Genomic DNA, 16482 nt, shown 5'->3' with positions numbered 1-16482 from the left:
TGAAAATATCTTTAATAAATTAATGAAAATAACTACATACATGCAAGGAAACTCTTCTATGTAAATTTGATTATTAATGGATGATAAATTGTTAAAGTTGTTCTCTTATCTTTTTTTTTCTTATTTAATATTAAGAAACAAGAGGTTTTAAATTAATTAATTTGTTATATTAAAATCTTAAAAAAGATAACAATCCAAATACTAAGAAAAAGAGGAGACTCAAGTTAAAATATCTCCATCAATATATTTAGAAAAATTATTTATAAACACAGTTTAAATAGCATAGCTTCAAAAATAAGATAAAAATGCCACCAAGAAAGAAAAAAGTCGATCCAGAAGTTTAAAGATAATAATTTGAATAGTGGAAAGCTTCGCCAGAATACGAGCAAATCAAAAAAATTGCAACGTTGCTTGAAACTTATGATTATATAACAGAAACCACAAAGGATTTTACAGGTCCTTGGTATTTATATCTAAATGAACTTGTTGGGTTCTTTAAATTATACAAGGTAATGCTTATTTATATTTTGATTTGAATAATTTAGCCTATTCTTTCGAATAATTAACATTTTTTGGATTGATGGTATTAATTTTACTATGCAAAAACCGATTAGCAATCATAGAAATATGACATAAAAAAACAATAGCAAGTGAATAATTTTTTAAATTGATTAAATTAGGTTAAATTGGGAAAATTGAAAGAATTCAAGCATGAACATATTAGAAGTTTCTTCTTTGGTCGTGAAGATAAGGAAACAGAAAAGATTATTATAGATGGTATTCGTTGTGGTGTCACGAAAGAGCATGCTGATAGAAGTTATTTCTGCAGACACAAATTCATAGAAACAATGAAATATATTAAGGATATAGATGACCTTGACCCTGAAACATTTTAAAAAGCAAAAAAAGAAGTTATCAAGATTATGAAAGAATTCGTTAAATTCTTTACTCCCCATATCAAATATGGTCATCCTGAAATCTACGACTTAAAAATTGTAACTTGATTGTTTATAAAATATTCTTATTATTTACAAAAATAAAGGATTTTTATTAGCTAACTTGTTTTTCAAATTTGCAAATTATTTTATAAAACAGCTCATTTTACTTGGCTTTCATTTTAAAAACAAACATTCTCATTTGTTATAAATAAATAATAATAATAATAGGCAAAGGTGCTAGAACCATTGACTAACTTAATTGATATTAACAACTAATATAGATAATTCATGATTACTTATAAGCCAGAAGTGGAAAAGGAAGTTAGAGATTTTATGTCTAGGGTTATTGTTAAAAAATACATCAATCACCTTTAAGAAGTATTTAGAGTTCTTTATGAGGTAATTTATTTATTAGCATAAAATATTTTCTAATTATTAGAAGAATGTAATATATTTTTAATTAATTAAATTTTATAATTTAGGAAAGCATCAAGCCAAATATTAGCTGCCTTCCTGACTGCAAGAGACTATTTTATAAAATTCATATTTATGGATGGGAAAAGAACCCTGTTGAAAGCAAATATTTAAAGCCTCTAAATGACTGCTTCTTAAAAATGCAAAAGTGTTTGATTGAGATGAAAATCTATGGTATAAATTACTGGAGAATTCCTCTTCACTCAAATGAAAAGCTTATGAAGTGCATAGAATTGTTAATAAATGCAGATCTTATTGCAGAAAAGATTATTGGTAATCCTCTCAAGAGAGACTAACTTAATTTCTTCTACAATATCATCGGACTTATTTACAAAAGTGATGAAAAAATCAGAGAAAATCTGCTCAAAAAAGATGAAAATATTACCAAACTCGCAATCCCTCAGCTAATCATCTTTAAATAGATCTAGCATATCTTGAGTTGGAAATTTGCCAAAAAAGAAAGAGAAGAAAAGATACGTATTCAATCTGAAAAACTCTCCATATTAAATAAAATTAAAGAAGAAGAACGTGCAAACTCCCCTCTCAAAAAGCGTATGGAAGAGAAAAAAGTCATGGAAGAAACAACTGTTTCCCTCAAAAGTAAAATGAATATCACTTCTCCCTAAAAGACAACTTCTCCAGTAAAGAAAGATGATAAATAAGAAGAAGAACCTTTACCTGCTGAATATAAAGTAATAAATATTTCAGTTAAATCAAATACAATAACAAAATTTTTAATAAAAAGCTTCTTGAAGGAGACGAAGCAATTTACGGAAGGTATTGGTATTTAGAAAATTTAATTGGTGAAGATGTTCGTGAAGAAATTGAAGAATGTGTTGAAATGCTCAGACATATTAATGAAGCTGTTCAACAAGATATTGAAGATTCTTATATCAAGTAAAATTTTAATTTATATGAATCAGTTAATTCATTCAAAATATAAAAGATCCTAACAATACTAGAAGTTTTTTTTTTGATTTATTAATTTATTTATTTGATTGGTAGAATCGGTTTGACCTAGAAGCAAAAGAGAGGTGATAAGAAAGATAAGAATGAGACTCCCTATTATTTAGAGTTGAGTGAGAGAGAAAATTCAAATATCAGAATGAATATTGTTCGTCCTCCTGAACTTTGGAACTATCCTGAAATATTAAAAGAGCATAAGTTTAGATCTATTGCCAATCCAAATAAATGTTATGATGATCATAGAGTTGATGGCTTGGATAAAAAGATTATTGAACTAGCTCAAAAGCTTAACAATTATAGAAGATTTACTTGGACTGAAATTATTTCTAGAATTATTGATGTTTATTCTGGAGAAGAGAACCTCTTACCAACAAAGATTGATCCCAGAGAAGATCCTACTTGGTTTGAACCTGATCCAACTCCTCATGAAATTGAAGTTCAAAGAAAAAGGGAAGAATTAATAAAGCTTCAATAGATAAATGCAGCATAAGCCTTACAACAACAAGGAGGAGGCACCGATCAACCAGAAGGAGAAGCTTAATGAAAATGAATAAATAAATAAATAATTATATAGTTATACTTAAAATTAATAATTTAATGTATCTTAAATATAAGTATGTTTTAGTTAATCAAAGGCATTAAAAATACTATTAATTTGATCCAAATTTCAAAATCTTTTACATTATTAAATTAAGTAAAATAATTTTTTATTGTGCAATAGCATCTTTATTGAGCATATTAATTAACTTGATTTATAAACAGAACAATATTTTTTGAATTTATCAATTTTTACTTCTTTGATTTAGAATATTTGGCCTTATTAAATTTTGTAAACTTCTCAAAAAGCTGCCTTTAATCAATATTGATGGTTGGCCAAATAAATTTAACTTTGAAATATTAAATTTTTTCTTTAAAATTTATTTTGTTTGAAATGCAACATTTATATTTATTTAAATAAAGTAATCATATTTATTTTGATATTTGCTTTTATTTCAAGCTTTCTTTGAAAAATAATTCCAATAATGATACTTGAGATTTTTTTAATTACCAAGCTTTTTTTCCTAATTCTTTCCAATAATATAAACATTTGAGAATGATGAATAATTTAATTTTATTAAATTATAAATATAATCAAAAAAGTACACTTTTAGTCATAAAAAAAGGCAAATTTCTGGTAGATATGTTGAAAAAATTGAGAAAATGTTAATTTAATAGTTTTATTATAAATAGTGAGATCAAAAAAAAAATCTATTTTTATTTTACATTAAATTCATGAATTAATCAATCACTCTAATAGAAGTATTTCTGTGAAATCTATGTTTTGATATAATTTAAATATTAAAATACTAAATTATTAAAAATAATAACAATAAACAAGTAATTAAATATATAAGCATGCAAATGGAAACTTCAATTAATAATTCTATGGACCTTGGAAGAGGTTTAGTAACAGATTAATCAGAAATATAGTTATCTGATATGAAAAGAACATAAAAAGAAAGTGATTAAAATAAGGCCTTAAAGAATGGTTAATGGGTTTACAATTTCAATAATGGAGACAAGTATGATGGAGAATGGAATAATGATTAAATGGATGGAGTTGGCAAACTTTAGTATAAAGATGGTTCTGTATTTGAAGGAAGATTTTCTAAAAATAAGCGTAGTGGTTATGGTGTCTATCGCTTTTCTAATGGTAATTACTACGAAGGTTAATGGTAAGATGGACATCAAGAAGGATTTGGTGTTTTTAAGTTTTTTAATGGTGAGAAATATGAAGGGTAGTTTAAAGAAGGAATGTTTGATGGCCAAGGAATTTACTACTACAAATCAGGAAATAAATATGTTGGAAATTGGAAAACTGATAAATGGCATGGAGAAGGAGAGTATTATTTTAATAGTAATGGTGACAAAAAAAAGGGAACTTTTGATTAAGATGTTCTAATAGGCTAATTTACTTATTACTATAAAGACGGTAGAGTTGAACAAAAAGATAATTGATCAAAAATATCTCTAAAAATATTTATTTAATTTATCAATCAAAAAACTTTAAAAACAATTATAAAACAAAAAGTATTTTTAAATAAATTCATTTATAAATAGATAAAAGTTTAAAAATATTTTATTCTTCAGTAGTTTATATATATTTTTTTGTCTCGTTTTTATATCCATATATATAATTTAGCTCTCTAATTAAAAAAAGATTTTAAATTATGTTTTTTTAAGTATTATTATTAAACATAATAAATATTAAATATTGTTCATCTAATTAAAATGCACTAGATTAACTAAAAAGCTTTTTTTGCTATAAACTATAAATAAATAATTACTATAAATACAGATAATTATTTTTTAGTGCTATTTATTAAATGATATATATAATAAATACTTCAATAGTTACAAAATCACTAAAACAAAATAAAAATGTAAAATTATATTTAATCTTTTTTTTCAAAAATATATTTTACAGTTTAGTAAAAAATATTATTTTTTTTTTAAACTATCAAAAATTAGTGTATTAGAAAGTTCAGATAATCATTTTTAGTGCAATTTATAATTAAAAAATGTATTTATTAAATTTTAAAAGATGATAGAAAAACTAAAATATTTTATTTAATTTTATGTGTCAATTTTTATAATTATTTTTAATAAATTAATTTATTTCAAATATTTAGCTTTTTAATTTCGCTTATTTAGTAAAAATGTATTTTATTATAGACCTTAAAAAATAAGATTATTTTTTTGATAATTGATATTATTAAATTAAAATTGTATTATAAATGCTAATTTATTAGTTGATTTACCATTAAATTTTACATATTTTTAAATTTTCATATTTGAAAGTAAAATTAATTTAATTCTCAATTTTAAACATTTTTAAAAAAAAATTATTTAATAAATGATCTTCTTTATTTTTATTTTTTTTTGAGAAGAATATAAAAAAATTATTTAATTTATAAAAATTAAATTTAGTTAATTTAGTGTTTTTTAAATCTAAAATTATAAATAAATAAATATTTATAATCATTAAAGATTTACATAGCAATATAAAATATATCAAAAATGAAAACAAACAATTAAATTCATCTTTTATATTTCGAAAATAAAGTATGGAAAAAAAAAATGTTCTACGAAATTATTTATTAAAATAAAATAAAGACAATTTAATAAAAATAAATGAATAATTAAACAAACAGAATTTTATGGAATTTATTTAGAACTGAATAAGAGTATTTTTCAAACTGAAATAGAATATATAATTAAAAACAACTAAAATCAAAACTAACTATATTTAAATTAAGTTAATTTTTGTAAGTTAAAAATGAATGAAGGATATAGATAGTGTGATTTGATTTGAGAATTGTAAGTCGCATATCTGCTTACAAAATTTATGTTATATTATATTTTTAATGAAAAATAAAATAATTTGGTTATTAAATTTATGTTATTGAATTAAAGTTGTTATTGTTGTTATTGTGATTATTACTATTTAATTTTTGAAACTACTCAAATTCCTCATTCTTAGTCGTCCCAGTGACCCTATTATTGGTTCATCTTAGGACCACCAGCTTGCTTAGCAATTACGATCTATTATAAAATAACAAAAATAAGTAAGCATATTTTCAATCAAATTCATTTATTTTTGTAGTGATTAATATTATTTAAATGGGTTTACCTAATCAACCTTAAGGATAGTAATGGCAGCATCAGCAGCTAATCTAATAGCCCATAACTTAGATTGTAAGTGGTCATAGACAGCTAATTCAGAGGATTTCTTAATAGAGCCATTCTTTTTTAAATAAAATATCAAGAATTAAATTTATGCTGGGTTTTAATTTTTTATTTATTCTTACATCAATATCAATACCGTGGGGTTCTTCCTTATTGGCAGTGTTGAGCTTGGGGATGATTTCGTTAGAGTTCAAACCTGCATTATCAGACAAAATTCTGGGGATAATTTCAAAAGATAAAGCAAATCTGTTGAAAGCATATTGGGAGAGATCTTCTAAGCTCTTAGCTTCAGATTATAACTTGTATGATAAGATGGCTTCAGTGGCACCAGCACCAGGGACTAAATTTATTAAAAATAATTAATTAATTTATCGTTTAAAGAGATGTAATAAGTCAAATTACCAAACTTGCCGTCCTTGAGGAGACATCTGTAAACATTGACACCATCGTCAATAGCACGTTCAATATCGTCCAAAAGGTTAAGGGTAGAACCTCTCAAAACAATAGTATTTAATTTGCAGTCGGAGCTTTCCTTCTTAATAATGGTGACCTTTTGAGAACCGATTTCTTCAACTGAGGCAGAGTCGCAGAAACCAATTTCTTCAGGATTAGGAGCATCTAATCTAGCAACAGGAGAAGCACCCAAAGCCTTGCAAATTCTCTTTAATTCGAACTTGGAAGTGCACTTAACAATCATCATTTTATATTTTTCGACGTAATGTAAAACGATTTCAGAGATGGAACCACCAGCAATGATAAAATTAACACCAGAATCAGCAATTTTCTTGACAATGGATTCAGCGTGGGATTCCTATTTTTAATAAAGGTTTATATATAAACAAAAAAGTTAAGTTTTTATAATTTACTTCAGATTTAGTGTAATTAAGGAGTTGTTCAGCATTTTGAATTAAAACAGTTCCCTTAGTTTCAGCTTGTTGGGTATCGAGAGGGCAAGAGTAAACAGCAACCTTGGGGTTAGTAACTCTTGTGATAGAGCCTTCAGAGCTTCTGGTAATGATCAAACCTTATTGGACGTAGGAGTCATCAATAGAGGCACCCAAAATCTTAGCAACTCTGACGTATTCCAAATCAAACTCTCCATCATTTTCAGGCTTACTGTTAATACAGGCTTATGAAACAATCTTAGAGAAAAAGTCAGCGTGGCTATTAAAATAAAAAGAATTGTTTAGTTAAAAATTTTATTAAAATATTTATAAATTTGTTTGTTACTGGATGAGCTTGGAGGAGAGAGAAGCTCTGATAGCTTTGTTAACTTATTCCAAATTGGTAGGATCTTCAACGGTGTAAATGGAAAGAGTGGGGAGGAGGGATACGGTAGCCTTAAGAGCCTTTTCGTAACCAGCAATAATTTGAGAGGGGTGGAGACCCATCTTAATTAAAGATTCAGCTTGACTGAGGAGTTCACCAGCCAAAGCAATAACTAAGTTGGTGGCATCACCACATTCGTTTTCTTGCATCTTAGCAGCCATAACGATCATTTTGGCAGCAGGGTGTTGAACTTCCAACTAATTATTAAGTAGTTTTTGTTAGAATACAAATTAAATTATGTTGGAAAATATATATTTTTTAAGGCCATCTTTATAATAAAATTAGTTAATTGCTTTGGCTTTAAAATAGGCTAATAAAATTAATTGTTTATTTATTTATTTATTGTCTTATATATGAATCATTTCGTCTACTTAATTGCTTTATGACAATTTTAAGGGAATCAAATAAAAAATAGATGAATTACTTCTTGCATGATGGTGGCAGCATCAGAAGTAACAAAAATCTTATCAAGGTGGTTGATAACCATCTTCTTCATACCTATTATTCATAACAATAAATTAATATAAAAGTGCTTTTTGAAGAAGCAGAAGCTTCTTGTAGAGTTTATGTATCTATAAAAGAAGTGATTTTAATCTTTTATGTTTAGAATCATCTAATTAATATCCTATTTTTTTTCTGCTTCATTTGAAATGTTTTTTTATTATATTTATGGATTTAGCTACTATAAATATTTTGTTGTTCTTTACTACTCTCTACAATTTTGTTGATTTTGCTGAGTTTTTTATAATTATAATTATTAATTAGTAGTTACCATTGGGACCGAGAGAGGTCTTGGTCATGTTAGAGATTTCTTTGCAAGCATTAATGTTCTTCAAAAGAGCTTCTTCCATACCAGAGAAATGTTTGTGTCCCTTTTGAATGTAATGAGAAATATATAAATACATAAAATGATCAAATTTGCTAGTTTTGAAGATAGCCTCTATGAAATTAATGAACAAAATCAAATATGTTAAAGAAATAATTTTCATAAATTGTGGCAACATTTAATTCTACTAATTTTTAAAGACTTATTATTCATTTATTAAAATTTGTTTAGACTTTCCTATTTAAATTTTATGTCTCTATAATAAAAATTGTGGGATCCTTTTAGATTTTTTTAATTTGTCCATACATAGCTGAGTTTAAATTGAGAATGCTATTTAACCAAATCGCTAAATAAATTTGGAATTTTTGATGGAAATTAGAAGACTTATTGCTGAAAAATATTCTTTAATATGGGCTATGAGTGACATGCTATCAACAAAATCAGTTTTATAATTTAAATATTTTACTTCTTTAAGAAGACTGTTGATACCGTAAGCAGAGGCAAGGGACATTTTGATTAAATTATTTGTTTGTTTATTTGTTTAATTCTTTTAAAAATACTTTTTTGGTTTTTTTTAATTTATTTAATTAATTATTTTTTTGTTTTATTGTTAAATAAATTATTTGATAAATATGAAATATATTTGATTTTTTTAATTTTTTGCTTTCTTTCACAAAAATTAATATATTTATATATCTTATTTATTTTTATTTGTTTATTTTCAAAAAATATTAAAAACAAATAAATGTTCATTCATACATTCAATCATTCTATCAATCACTCAATCAATTATTCATACATAAAGACAATATATATTTGCAACACATATCTATAAATTCAATGCAAATCATTTATTCATATCTAATATTGCTTAAAAGATATTTAAAGCTTAAAAATTCAATATTTCAAAAATCTTCTTAGCCTTAAAAAGTCTTATTCAATAATTTAACATCTAAGATACAGCTGACACACATACACATATATATTTATATATATCTTTTAAGATATCGCAAAATCCAGAAATTATAATATCCCTTTATTCATCTATCTAATTGATTTAATAAAGAGTTTTTCTTCATTTAATAAATTCATCAAATAATTAAAAAATATATAAATATAAATATTTAAAATTTATATATTTTCAAAATTCTTAAAATCCAAGCAAACACTGAATTAAATAAACAAAATAAATATCAAATTAAATTCATTCATTTCTTATCATAAATCTAATATCTTATTTATTTATTTAATCTCGCGCTTTTTTCTCATTCATATTTTAAATTGTGTATTCGTTATTTTTTAAATTTTCATTTACTTTACTTTAAATTTTAAATTCATCTCTTTATAAAAGGTTTTAAAAAACAGCATATATTTCCTTTTTAAACCTAAATTATTTCTTTTTTAGATTTAAATAAATTTGGATACAAAACATACTTTTCCTTATTAACTACTTGATAATTGACATTAAATATGAATTTCAACTTAAATAGTGCAACTTTTGCTGAAAAATGCCAATTTCATAATTCATAAAAACATGGATTTATTTATTTTTAGCTAAAATTTTAATGTTTTTATTAAAAAATATCTCTAGATAATTTGTAGAAATAAGTTGAATTTACTTAAAATCATGTGTATTATTTATTGCTGTTGATTGGATACCATTTTTTTTATTTATAAAATAGCTGATATTGTATAAAATAGATATTCATTAAATGATAATATTGAGTGCTATGCATCAAATGAATATGAGTTTAAAAAACCACATATATATATTATGCAGGAATACTTAAATTTGTACATGATTTTTTAATTATATCATATTTTAATATTATTGATAATGCAGATAAGAAGAATAGATTAAATTTATATGAATTTCTAGAACTATTAAAACTCAAAAATATTATTTTTAGTGCTGTATTAATGTTTTCATAAGTTAATTCAACGAGCAGAGAAGACCTATTTTTATATTTAAATATAAGTAAATTTGCTTTTTAAATGAATTATTATTTATTTACCAAATCATCAATTTTAAGAATCATTCTGACACATTCAGTGGCAAGAGTGAGGGCAGATTGGGTGACGAGAGCGGGTTGAAGAACATTTTCGGTGGTGATATCATCATTTATAGTACCCTTTCTGATTGAGATACCAGCGTATTTATGTCCGAGAGCGTGTCTATTTCTTAAATCAGTTACAATATTGATGGGGTTCAAACCAGCATTTTCAGCTAAAGTGTAGGGGATAACTTCTAAAGCATCAGCGAAAGCTCTAACAATAAGAGAGTTAACACCCTTCATTTCTCTAGATAATTTGGATAATTATTGAGAAATTTCAACTTCAGGAACACCACCACCAGGAACTAAACCTCTGTTCTTAACCAATGAACGGACAACGCACAAAGCATCATGTAAAGATCTTTCAGCTTCGTCAATAACCTATTTATTTACAAAATAAAACATTTAAAAAAAGGTATTTTTGGCAAAAAATTATTGATTTCATTTGTTCAATAATAAAAAATATACAAGAGAGTTAGAACCACGGCAGAGAATGGTAACAGTCTTAGCCTTAGATTGGACTCCAGTAATTTTTAAGATTCTAGAGTCATCAGAAAGCTTAACATCTTCACAGAGTTCAGCCTTACCTAACTTTTCAGGAGTTAAGTGATCAATGTGAGCAACAGGGATAGCTCCGATGGTCTAAATTAATAAAAGAAAATTTTTAGAAAAAAGAAAATAAAAAATGAATATAATTTACCTTGGTGATAAATTCAACATCTTCTCTTTCAATATCCTTAACAACCATAATACCCTTCTTGGCAAGGAAATGGAGAGAGAGTTCGTTAGTGGCGTCTCTGAGGATAGATTTTTAAATAAGGATAACATTGGCACCAGATTTGACAATCTTGGAAACGAGATTGGCAATATATTTTCTTTCTTCCTTGAGGATTCTGTCCATAGCAGTGTAATCCTTGACAACGACGGAGTTTTCAACATCAGTCTTGGGGGAGCTCAAGCAGAATTGGATCAAAGCAATCTTAGCGTCTTTAATTCTACTGGGACCACCAGCAGATTAGGAGGGCTTTTAGTTAGTGAAGACCAAACCTTCAATCAATTCAGTGTCTTCAATGGTACCACCTAACTTCTTGACAACCTTAATATCTCTCAAATCAGCATTGGTGTCCTTGGTGGGATCAATAATCTTAAGAACAGCATCGACAGCGATGGGAGATAATTATTAAGAGTTAGTTGAAATAACCTTAGAGGATAAGGCAGTGTTAACACAAGTAATAAGAGCATCTCTGTCCTTCAAGTCAACGGTTTAGGAGATGTCCTTAAGAACCTTAAGGGCTTCATCTAAAGCAATTTAGAAACCTTCAGAGATAGTGGTAGGGTGAATACCTCTAGCTAATAAACTTTCACAGGCGTGAAGGAGAGCACCAGCAATAACGACAACTGAAGTGGTACCGTCACCAGCTTCAATATCTTGTGCCTTAGAAATTTCGACAAGCTTTATAATAAATAAAAAGTATTTGTTAACATCATTATTAAATCAATATTATTTCTTCTTAGTAAATGAGTTTTATTTGTTATTTTTTATAGACCCAAGTTATTTCTATTCTTCTTGGTGTATTTAAGCACATTGAATTGAATAATTGTTTGCTATTTCTACTATAAATTGCTTGTTTGTTTATTTATTTAGACTTTTTTTATTGCTTATTGTCAGTCTTTTTTGTTGTTGTAAACTTAAGAAGAGAGTGTTAAAGAAAAATAAATTTATTTACCATCTTAGCAGTAGGATGAATGACATCCATTTGCTTGAGAATAGTTGCACCATCATTGGTAATGAGAACTTGACCCTATTATTAATTAAATAAAAATGAGTAAAACAGTCTAATTTAACAAACGATTTTGTCAAGAGAACTTATCGATTAAAGTAATACAATAGAGGCATCTCAAAGACAATTTTTAAATTGCTTTGATGAATAAAATCAGACTTTGTTTGAAAAATATTTGTTTTTTTCAATCACTAATTTATTCATGTTTGGATTAATGTTCTATCAAAATACTATTAAATCTTAAGTTAGCCATGCTCATGCAAAATTTGGATGAATATAAGTTAAATGCATTCTCTTGACTTTGATAATGAATTAATTGAATGTTAATTTATTTACCTTAGCATCTTAGATCATCTTATCCATACCTCTAGGACCTAAACTGGTTCTAATAACATCAGCAACAGCTTTCATTTAATAGAAAAAGATATTAGATTTGAATTGTAAAATAAGATGCTTTTAAATATTTCAAAGCAGCTTTATACTCTCATTCTAATCACTATGATATTAAAACAAACAGATACCTTGATTTATTTTTAAGTGCTATAAACAACAGCGCTTTTAATTGTTTCATTTTAATTTAAAAAACTTGCTGCATAATTGATTTCTTTCTCTTAAAGAAAACTGTTTTGATAAAATGAATCAGGAACCCTCTGATTTAAGTTTTTAAATAGATATTTTAGCTTGCATTATGCAATAAAGAAGGTATGTGTGTATGTGTGTATGTCTTTTGTCTAGTGATATAGAGAGATTGTAGAATTAGAAATTAATAAATACCCTTAGCAGCTTGAATGTTGGTGGTTCTGATGTCATTGGTCTTTTCAGATCTATTTTAGGTATCTCCCTACTTGCTGTTGGTACTTACTTTAACAGCAGCGGCTTTACTTCCCTCGCTCATTCTTTATATTATTTTTGATTTTGTTTATGTTGGTAAATATTGACGATAAAAATATATATTTTTTCTTTTTTTTGATTTTTTTGTTTAATAAATCTTTATTATATATTTTTAATTTTTTTCTGTTTCTTTTAAAAAATGAATTAATCTTTTTTATTTATTTATTCATAAATATATATATTTTTTTGCATTCATAATCAAGATCTCATTCATTCATGATATCCGCATATTATATATATTCATATACACTTCAAAACAATTCATATATCTTAATTTGATTCTTTTTTAAATTTGAGAAAAAAATTAAAAATTTTTGAAAAAATAAAATAAAAACAAACATTATTTGCAATCTTAAATAAATAACAAAAACCAAGCTACCTAGCAAAAACTCTACTCATTCATCTTTTGTATTATAATTTTTGCTAGAAATTAAAAAAAGATACGCGCACTCACTCAAGTCTTCATTCCAAAATTAATTTTAAAAATCTGTCTTAAAATATTTAATTTCAAATAAAAAATGTTTCTTTTCACATATAGAAATGTAAATAAAATTAAATATTTCATTTTTAAATAGTTTATTATAAAATATTAAAAGCAACCAAGATGCTTTTGTTTTATGCGCGCTTTCAAATTAGTTATTTATGAATAAAACAAGCTTTATATTACAAAATTATTTAATAAGCTCTATCTACACCCAACCCACTAAGAGTTTAATTAAATGACAATTAATTAAAGATTAACTTTTTCAAAATTTTGCAAAAATTAAACAAATATTTATTTAATTTTTATTTATTTTATTTTGATTTTATTTGCATACTTTAATATCCTACTTCATTCATCTATTAATTATATTGATTTCAAAACATAAGTTATTCATATTCAATTTTATATGATTATGTATGTTAGATTGAAATATTAAATTGAAAACATCTCTTAAAATAATTTTACTCAAAAAATTAAAAAAAATTAAAATAAATTTAATTTATTTTAGAATTTTATTAGAATTTATTTTAAATATTTTTTTTCATGCAGAGAATAAATAAGAAATAATTTACTATTAAAAAATAAAATGTTATTAAATATAAAATCAATCAAAGAGAATTTGAGGTAATTGTTAGACCATTAATTTGCTGACTTATTTTGTTATTTTTGCGATGATATTTTTGATTTAATCAAAATTTGTTTTTAAAAAGTTCTATCAGACTTTTATAAACAAGCAAGCATTTCATTTAAAATTAATGAGAGTTTATCCTAGATTAGAAGGACCTTAAAATATACCTTCTTTCAATAAAATTGTAAAGTGTTCTTCTCATGGTAAAATGTGTACTATGGTTTGCATGATGAACAAATGCGATGACAGAACTCTCTGTGCAGATTGCATTTTAGATCATACTCATAGCCATTTATCTAAAATAATTCCACTTAAAGAATTCAATGAACAAACAAGTGTGATACCACAATTAATATAAAGGGAAATTCTTCAAGTGAGATCTTAGGTTTTTTCACTTTAAAATTAATTAGTAACAGCAAAGGAAACACGCAAAAAAGAGTTTCGGTCAGTTATAGCTTCGATCAAAGATATATTTAGACAAGAAATTGAAACTATTGAAAAAGAAGGTATCACATTTCTCGAAAAATTCTTTAATAAACACACTGAAGATATTGGAAAATAGCTTTATATTATCCAAGGACATTTAAGTTCATTGGCTCCTTACCTTTCTGATAACGCTTTATCAGTTTAATCTTCTTAAATAAACAATTTGCTAAATTACCAAGATACCTTACTTTCTTAAGTTCTTCCTTAATTAGAAACAAAAACTAGAGCTCTTTCCAAAGAAATAGTTGAAACAGATATATTCTTAAATAATTAAACATATATAAATCGTGTGTAAAGAGAACTCAGTAAGTCATTAAATATTCGATTACTTTTCACCAAAGAAGACCCAATCAAAGCAGCTAGGCAATCAGTAATAATATCTAAAATATTTCAAAAAACTTTTTAAATGATTTTATTTTTAAAAAAGGTAGACTTAGAATCAATAACCAAGAGCAAATCAATGATTTTAAATCCGAGAATTTCTGCTGATAATTTAATAAGTAGTTTATCATAAGGGCCTGTAATACATATTCCAAAAGATAGAATTCAAGCAGATGTACATTCAGATGAATTGCATAAAGACAAAGATGTTATGAAGGTATTTAGTAACCACTTTGATGTAGTAAATTGTGTGTGTATTATTGATAATTCTAAATTTTCTAGCGCTGGAGGGGATAAGACCATCAGGATATGGGATATTGATTCAGGATACTAACTTGCGAATATGCACGGCCATTAAAAGGATGTGTGGGCATTGCAGAGAATAAGTTCTATCATCATAGCTTCTGCAAGTGCCGATAAGACAATTCGAATGTGGAATATAGAAGCGATTTAATGTGTTCAGGTTTTAAATGGTTTTTATTTCTTATTTGTTATATTTTTTTGATATAAAGCTAAATTTAAAATAAAATGTTAATTAAAATTAGGTCATACTGATGTAATAAAGTGTCTATGTTACTGCAGTGATAAACAAATTCTGGTTAGTGGAGCAATAGATAATGTAATAAAATTTTGGGATTTACAAGTTTAAATGGATTTAAAGAATACTTTAAATATTCATTCTGGAATGATAAGGAGTTTATGCTATATAGAAGTGAAGGGTTTAGTAATCAGTGCAAGTAGTGATAATTTAATTAAAGCAACAAGCATAGATACGTATAAAGTTTAAAAAACATTATCTGGTCACTATGGAGAAGTTAACACAGTGATTTATCTTTATGAAAAAAATTAAGATAGCTTTATAGCATCAGCAGGAGTTGATAAAAATATTTACATATGGAATGTTGATCAAGCATAACAAGTTAAATAATTTAAAGGACATTATGACTCAATTAATACTTTAGCATACTCTAAAAAATATGAAGCATTAATAAGTGGGTCTACAGATAAACTTATTCTAGTGTGGGATAAAAATGGGAAAATTAAAAATAGAATTAAAGTCCATAGTGCTCTTGTTAGTGGTTTAGGTTATTTAGAAAGAAGAAACCTGTTAATATCCTCTGGTTGGGACAATTTAGTTTTTGTTCAATATTTTAAATTATTTGATGATAATGAATTTGCTTGATTTTGTTTTATATATTAATAATTAAAATTTCTATTATTTTTATTAACAAAACAAAAAAAGTTTATTTATTTAAAATTTAATTTAGTAAAATTAATTTTTTAAAGCAATCTAATGAATACATTTAATTACATTAAATTTTTTAATTTTTATTGAATAAACAGAATAATACTTTTAATAAACCCCCATACATTATACAGCTAATAATAAATAAAAATTTACTTCAAAATAAAGATTTAAAAAAAAAAACTACTCTTTATTTTATTTAGGTAATTATTTGACTAAATGTATCAAAATACTATTTTAAAAAAGATAATTTTGTTCAAAGTAAAACA

General features: G+C 25.3%; 5 protein-coding genes across 5 annotated transcripts; 3 read left to right on the top strand and 2 right to left on the bottom strand. All coding sequences in view use genetic code 6, as the record gives it.

Moving 5' to 3' along the window:
- Positions 1-305: 305 nt before the first annotated feature.
- Positions 306-2922, top strand: TTHERM_00037080 (transmembrane protein, putative; the record flags this gene model as incomplete). The annotated part of the gene is made up of 5 exons (XM_972016.3): positions 306-509; positions 681-995; positions 1167-1337; positions 1421-2104; positions 2158-2922. 5 exons carry the CDS (start codon positions 306-308, stop codon positions 2920-2922), a joined length of 2139 nt encoding a protein of 712 aa, XP_977109.2.
- Positions 2923-3698: 776 nt separating this feature from the next.
- On the top strand, positions 3699-4376 carry TTHERM_00037070 (phosphatidylinositol 4-phosphate 5-kinase; the record flags this gene model as incomplete). Its single annotated transcript, XM_972015.2, has 1 exon — positions 3699-4376. The coding sequence occupies exon 1, from the start codon at positions 3774-3776 to the stop codon at positions 4374-4376; it is 603 nt and encodes a 200-aa protein (XP_977108.1). The 5' UTR covers positions 3699-3773.
- A 625-nt stretch (positions 4377-5001) lies between these two features.
- TTHERM_00037060 (TCP-1 (CTT or eukaryotic type II) chaperonin family, theta subunit) lies at positions 5002-8773 on the bottom strand (the record flags this gene model as incomplete). Its single annotated transcript, XM_972014.3, has 8 exons — positions 5002-6165; positions 6230-6447; positions 6510-6918; positions 6974-7271; positions 7338-7633; positions 7861-7934; positions 8209-8308; positions 8729-8773. 8 exons carry the CDS (start codon positions 8771-8773, stop codon positions 5002-5004), a joined length of 2604 nt encoding a protein of 867 aa, XP_977107.3.
- Positions 8774-10200: 1427 nt separating this feature from the next.
- On the bottom strand, positions 10201-12992 carry TTHERM_00037050 (TCP-1 (CTT or eukaryotic type II) chaperonin family, delta subunit; the record flags this gene model as incomplete). The annotated part of the gene is made up of 7 exons (XM_972013.3): positions 10201-10218; positions 10278-10697; positions 10785-10958; positions 11017-11769; positions 12044-12118; positions 12434-12501; positions 12872-12992. 7 exons carry the CDS (start codon positions 12990-12992, stop codon positions 10201-10203), a joined length of 1629 nt encoding a protein of 542 aa, XP_977106.3.
- Positions 12993-14227: 1235 nt separating this feature from the next.
- TTHERM_00037040 (WD domain, G-beta repeat protein) lies at positions 14228-16150 on the top strand (the record flags this gene model as incomplete). The annotated part of the gene is made up of 3 exons (XM_972012.3): positions 14228-14956; positions 15014-15440; positions 15513-16150. The coding sequence occupies 3 exons, from the start codon at positions 14228-14230 to the stop codon at positions 16148-16150; spliced, it is 1794 nt and encodes a 597-aa protein (XP_977105.2).
- Positions 16151-16482: the final 332 nt, after the last annotated feature.

This window comes from Tetrahymena thermophila (assembly GCF_000189635.1).
Source record: "Tetrahymena thermophila SB210 genomic scaffold scf_8254667, whole genome shotgun sequence".
In the NCBI taxonomy this organism is placed as follows: domain Eukaryota; phylum Ciliophora; class Oligohymenophorea; order Hymenostomatida; family Tetrahymenidae; genus Tetrahymena; species Tetrahymena thermophila.
The sequence above is the reverse complement of the archived record's forward strand: the minus strand, read 5'-3'. Positions and strand labels throughout refer to the sequence as shown.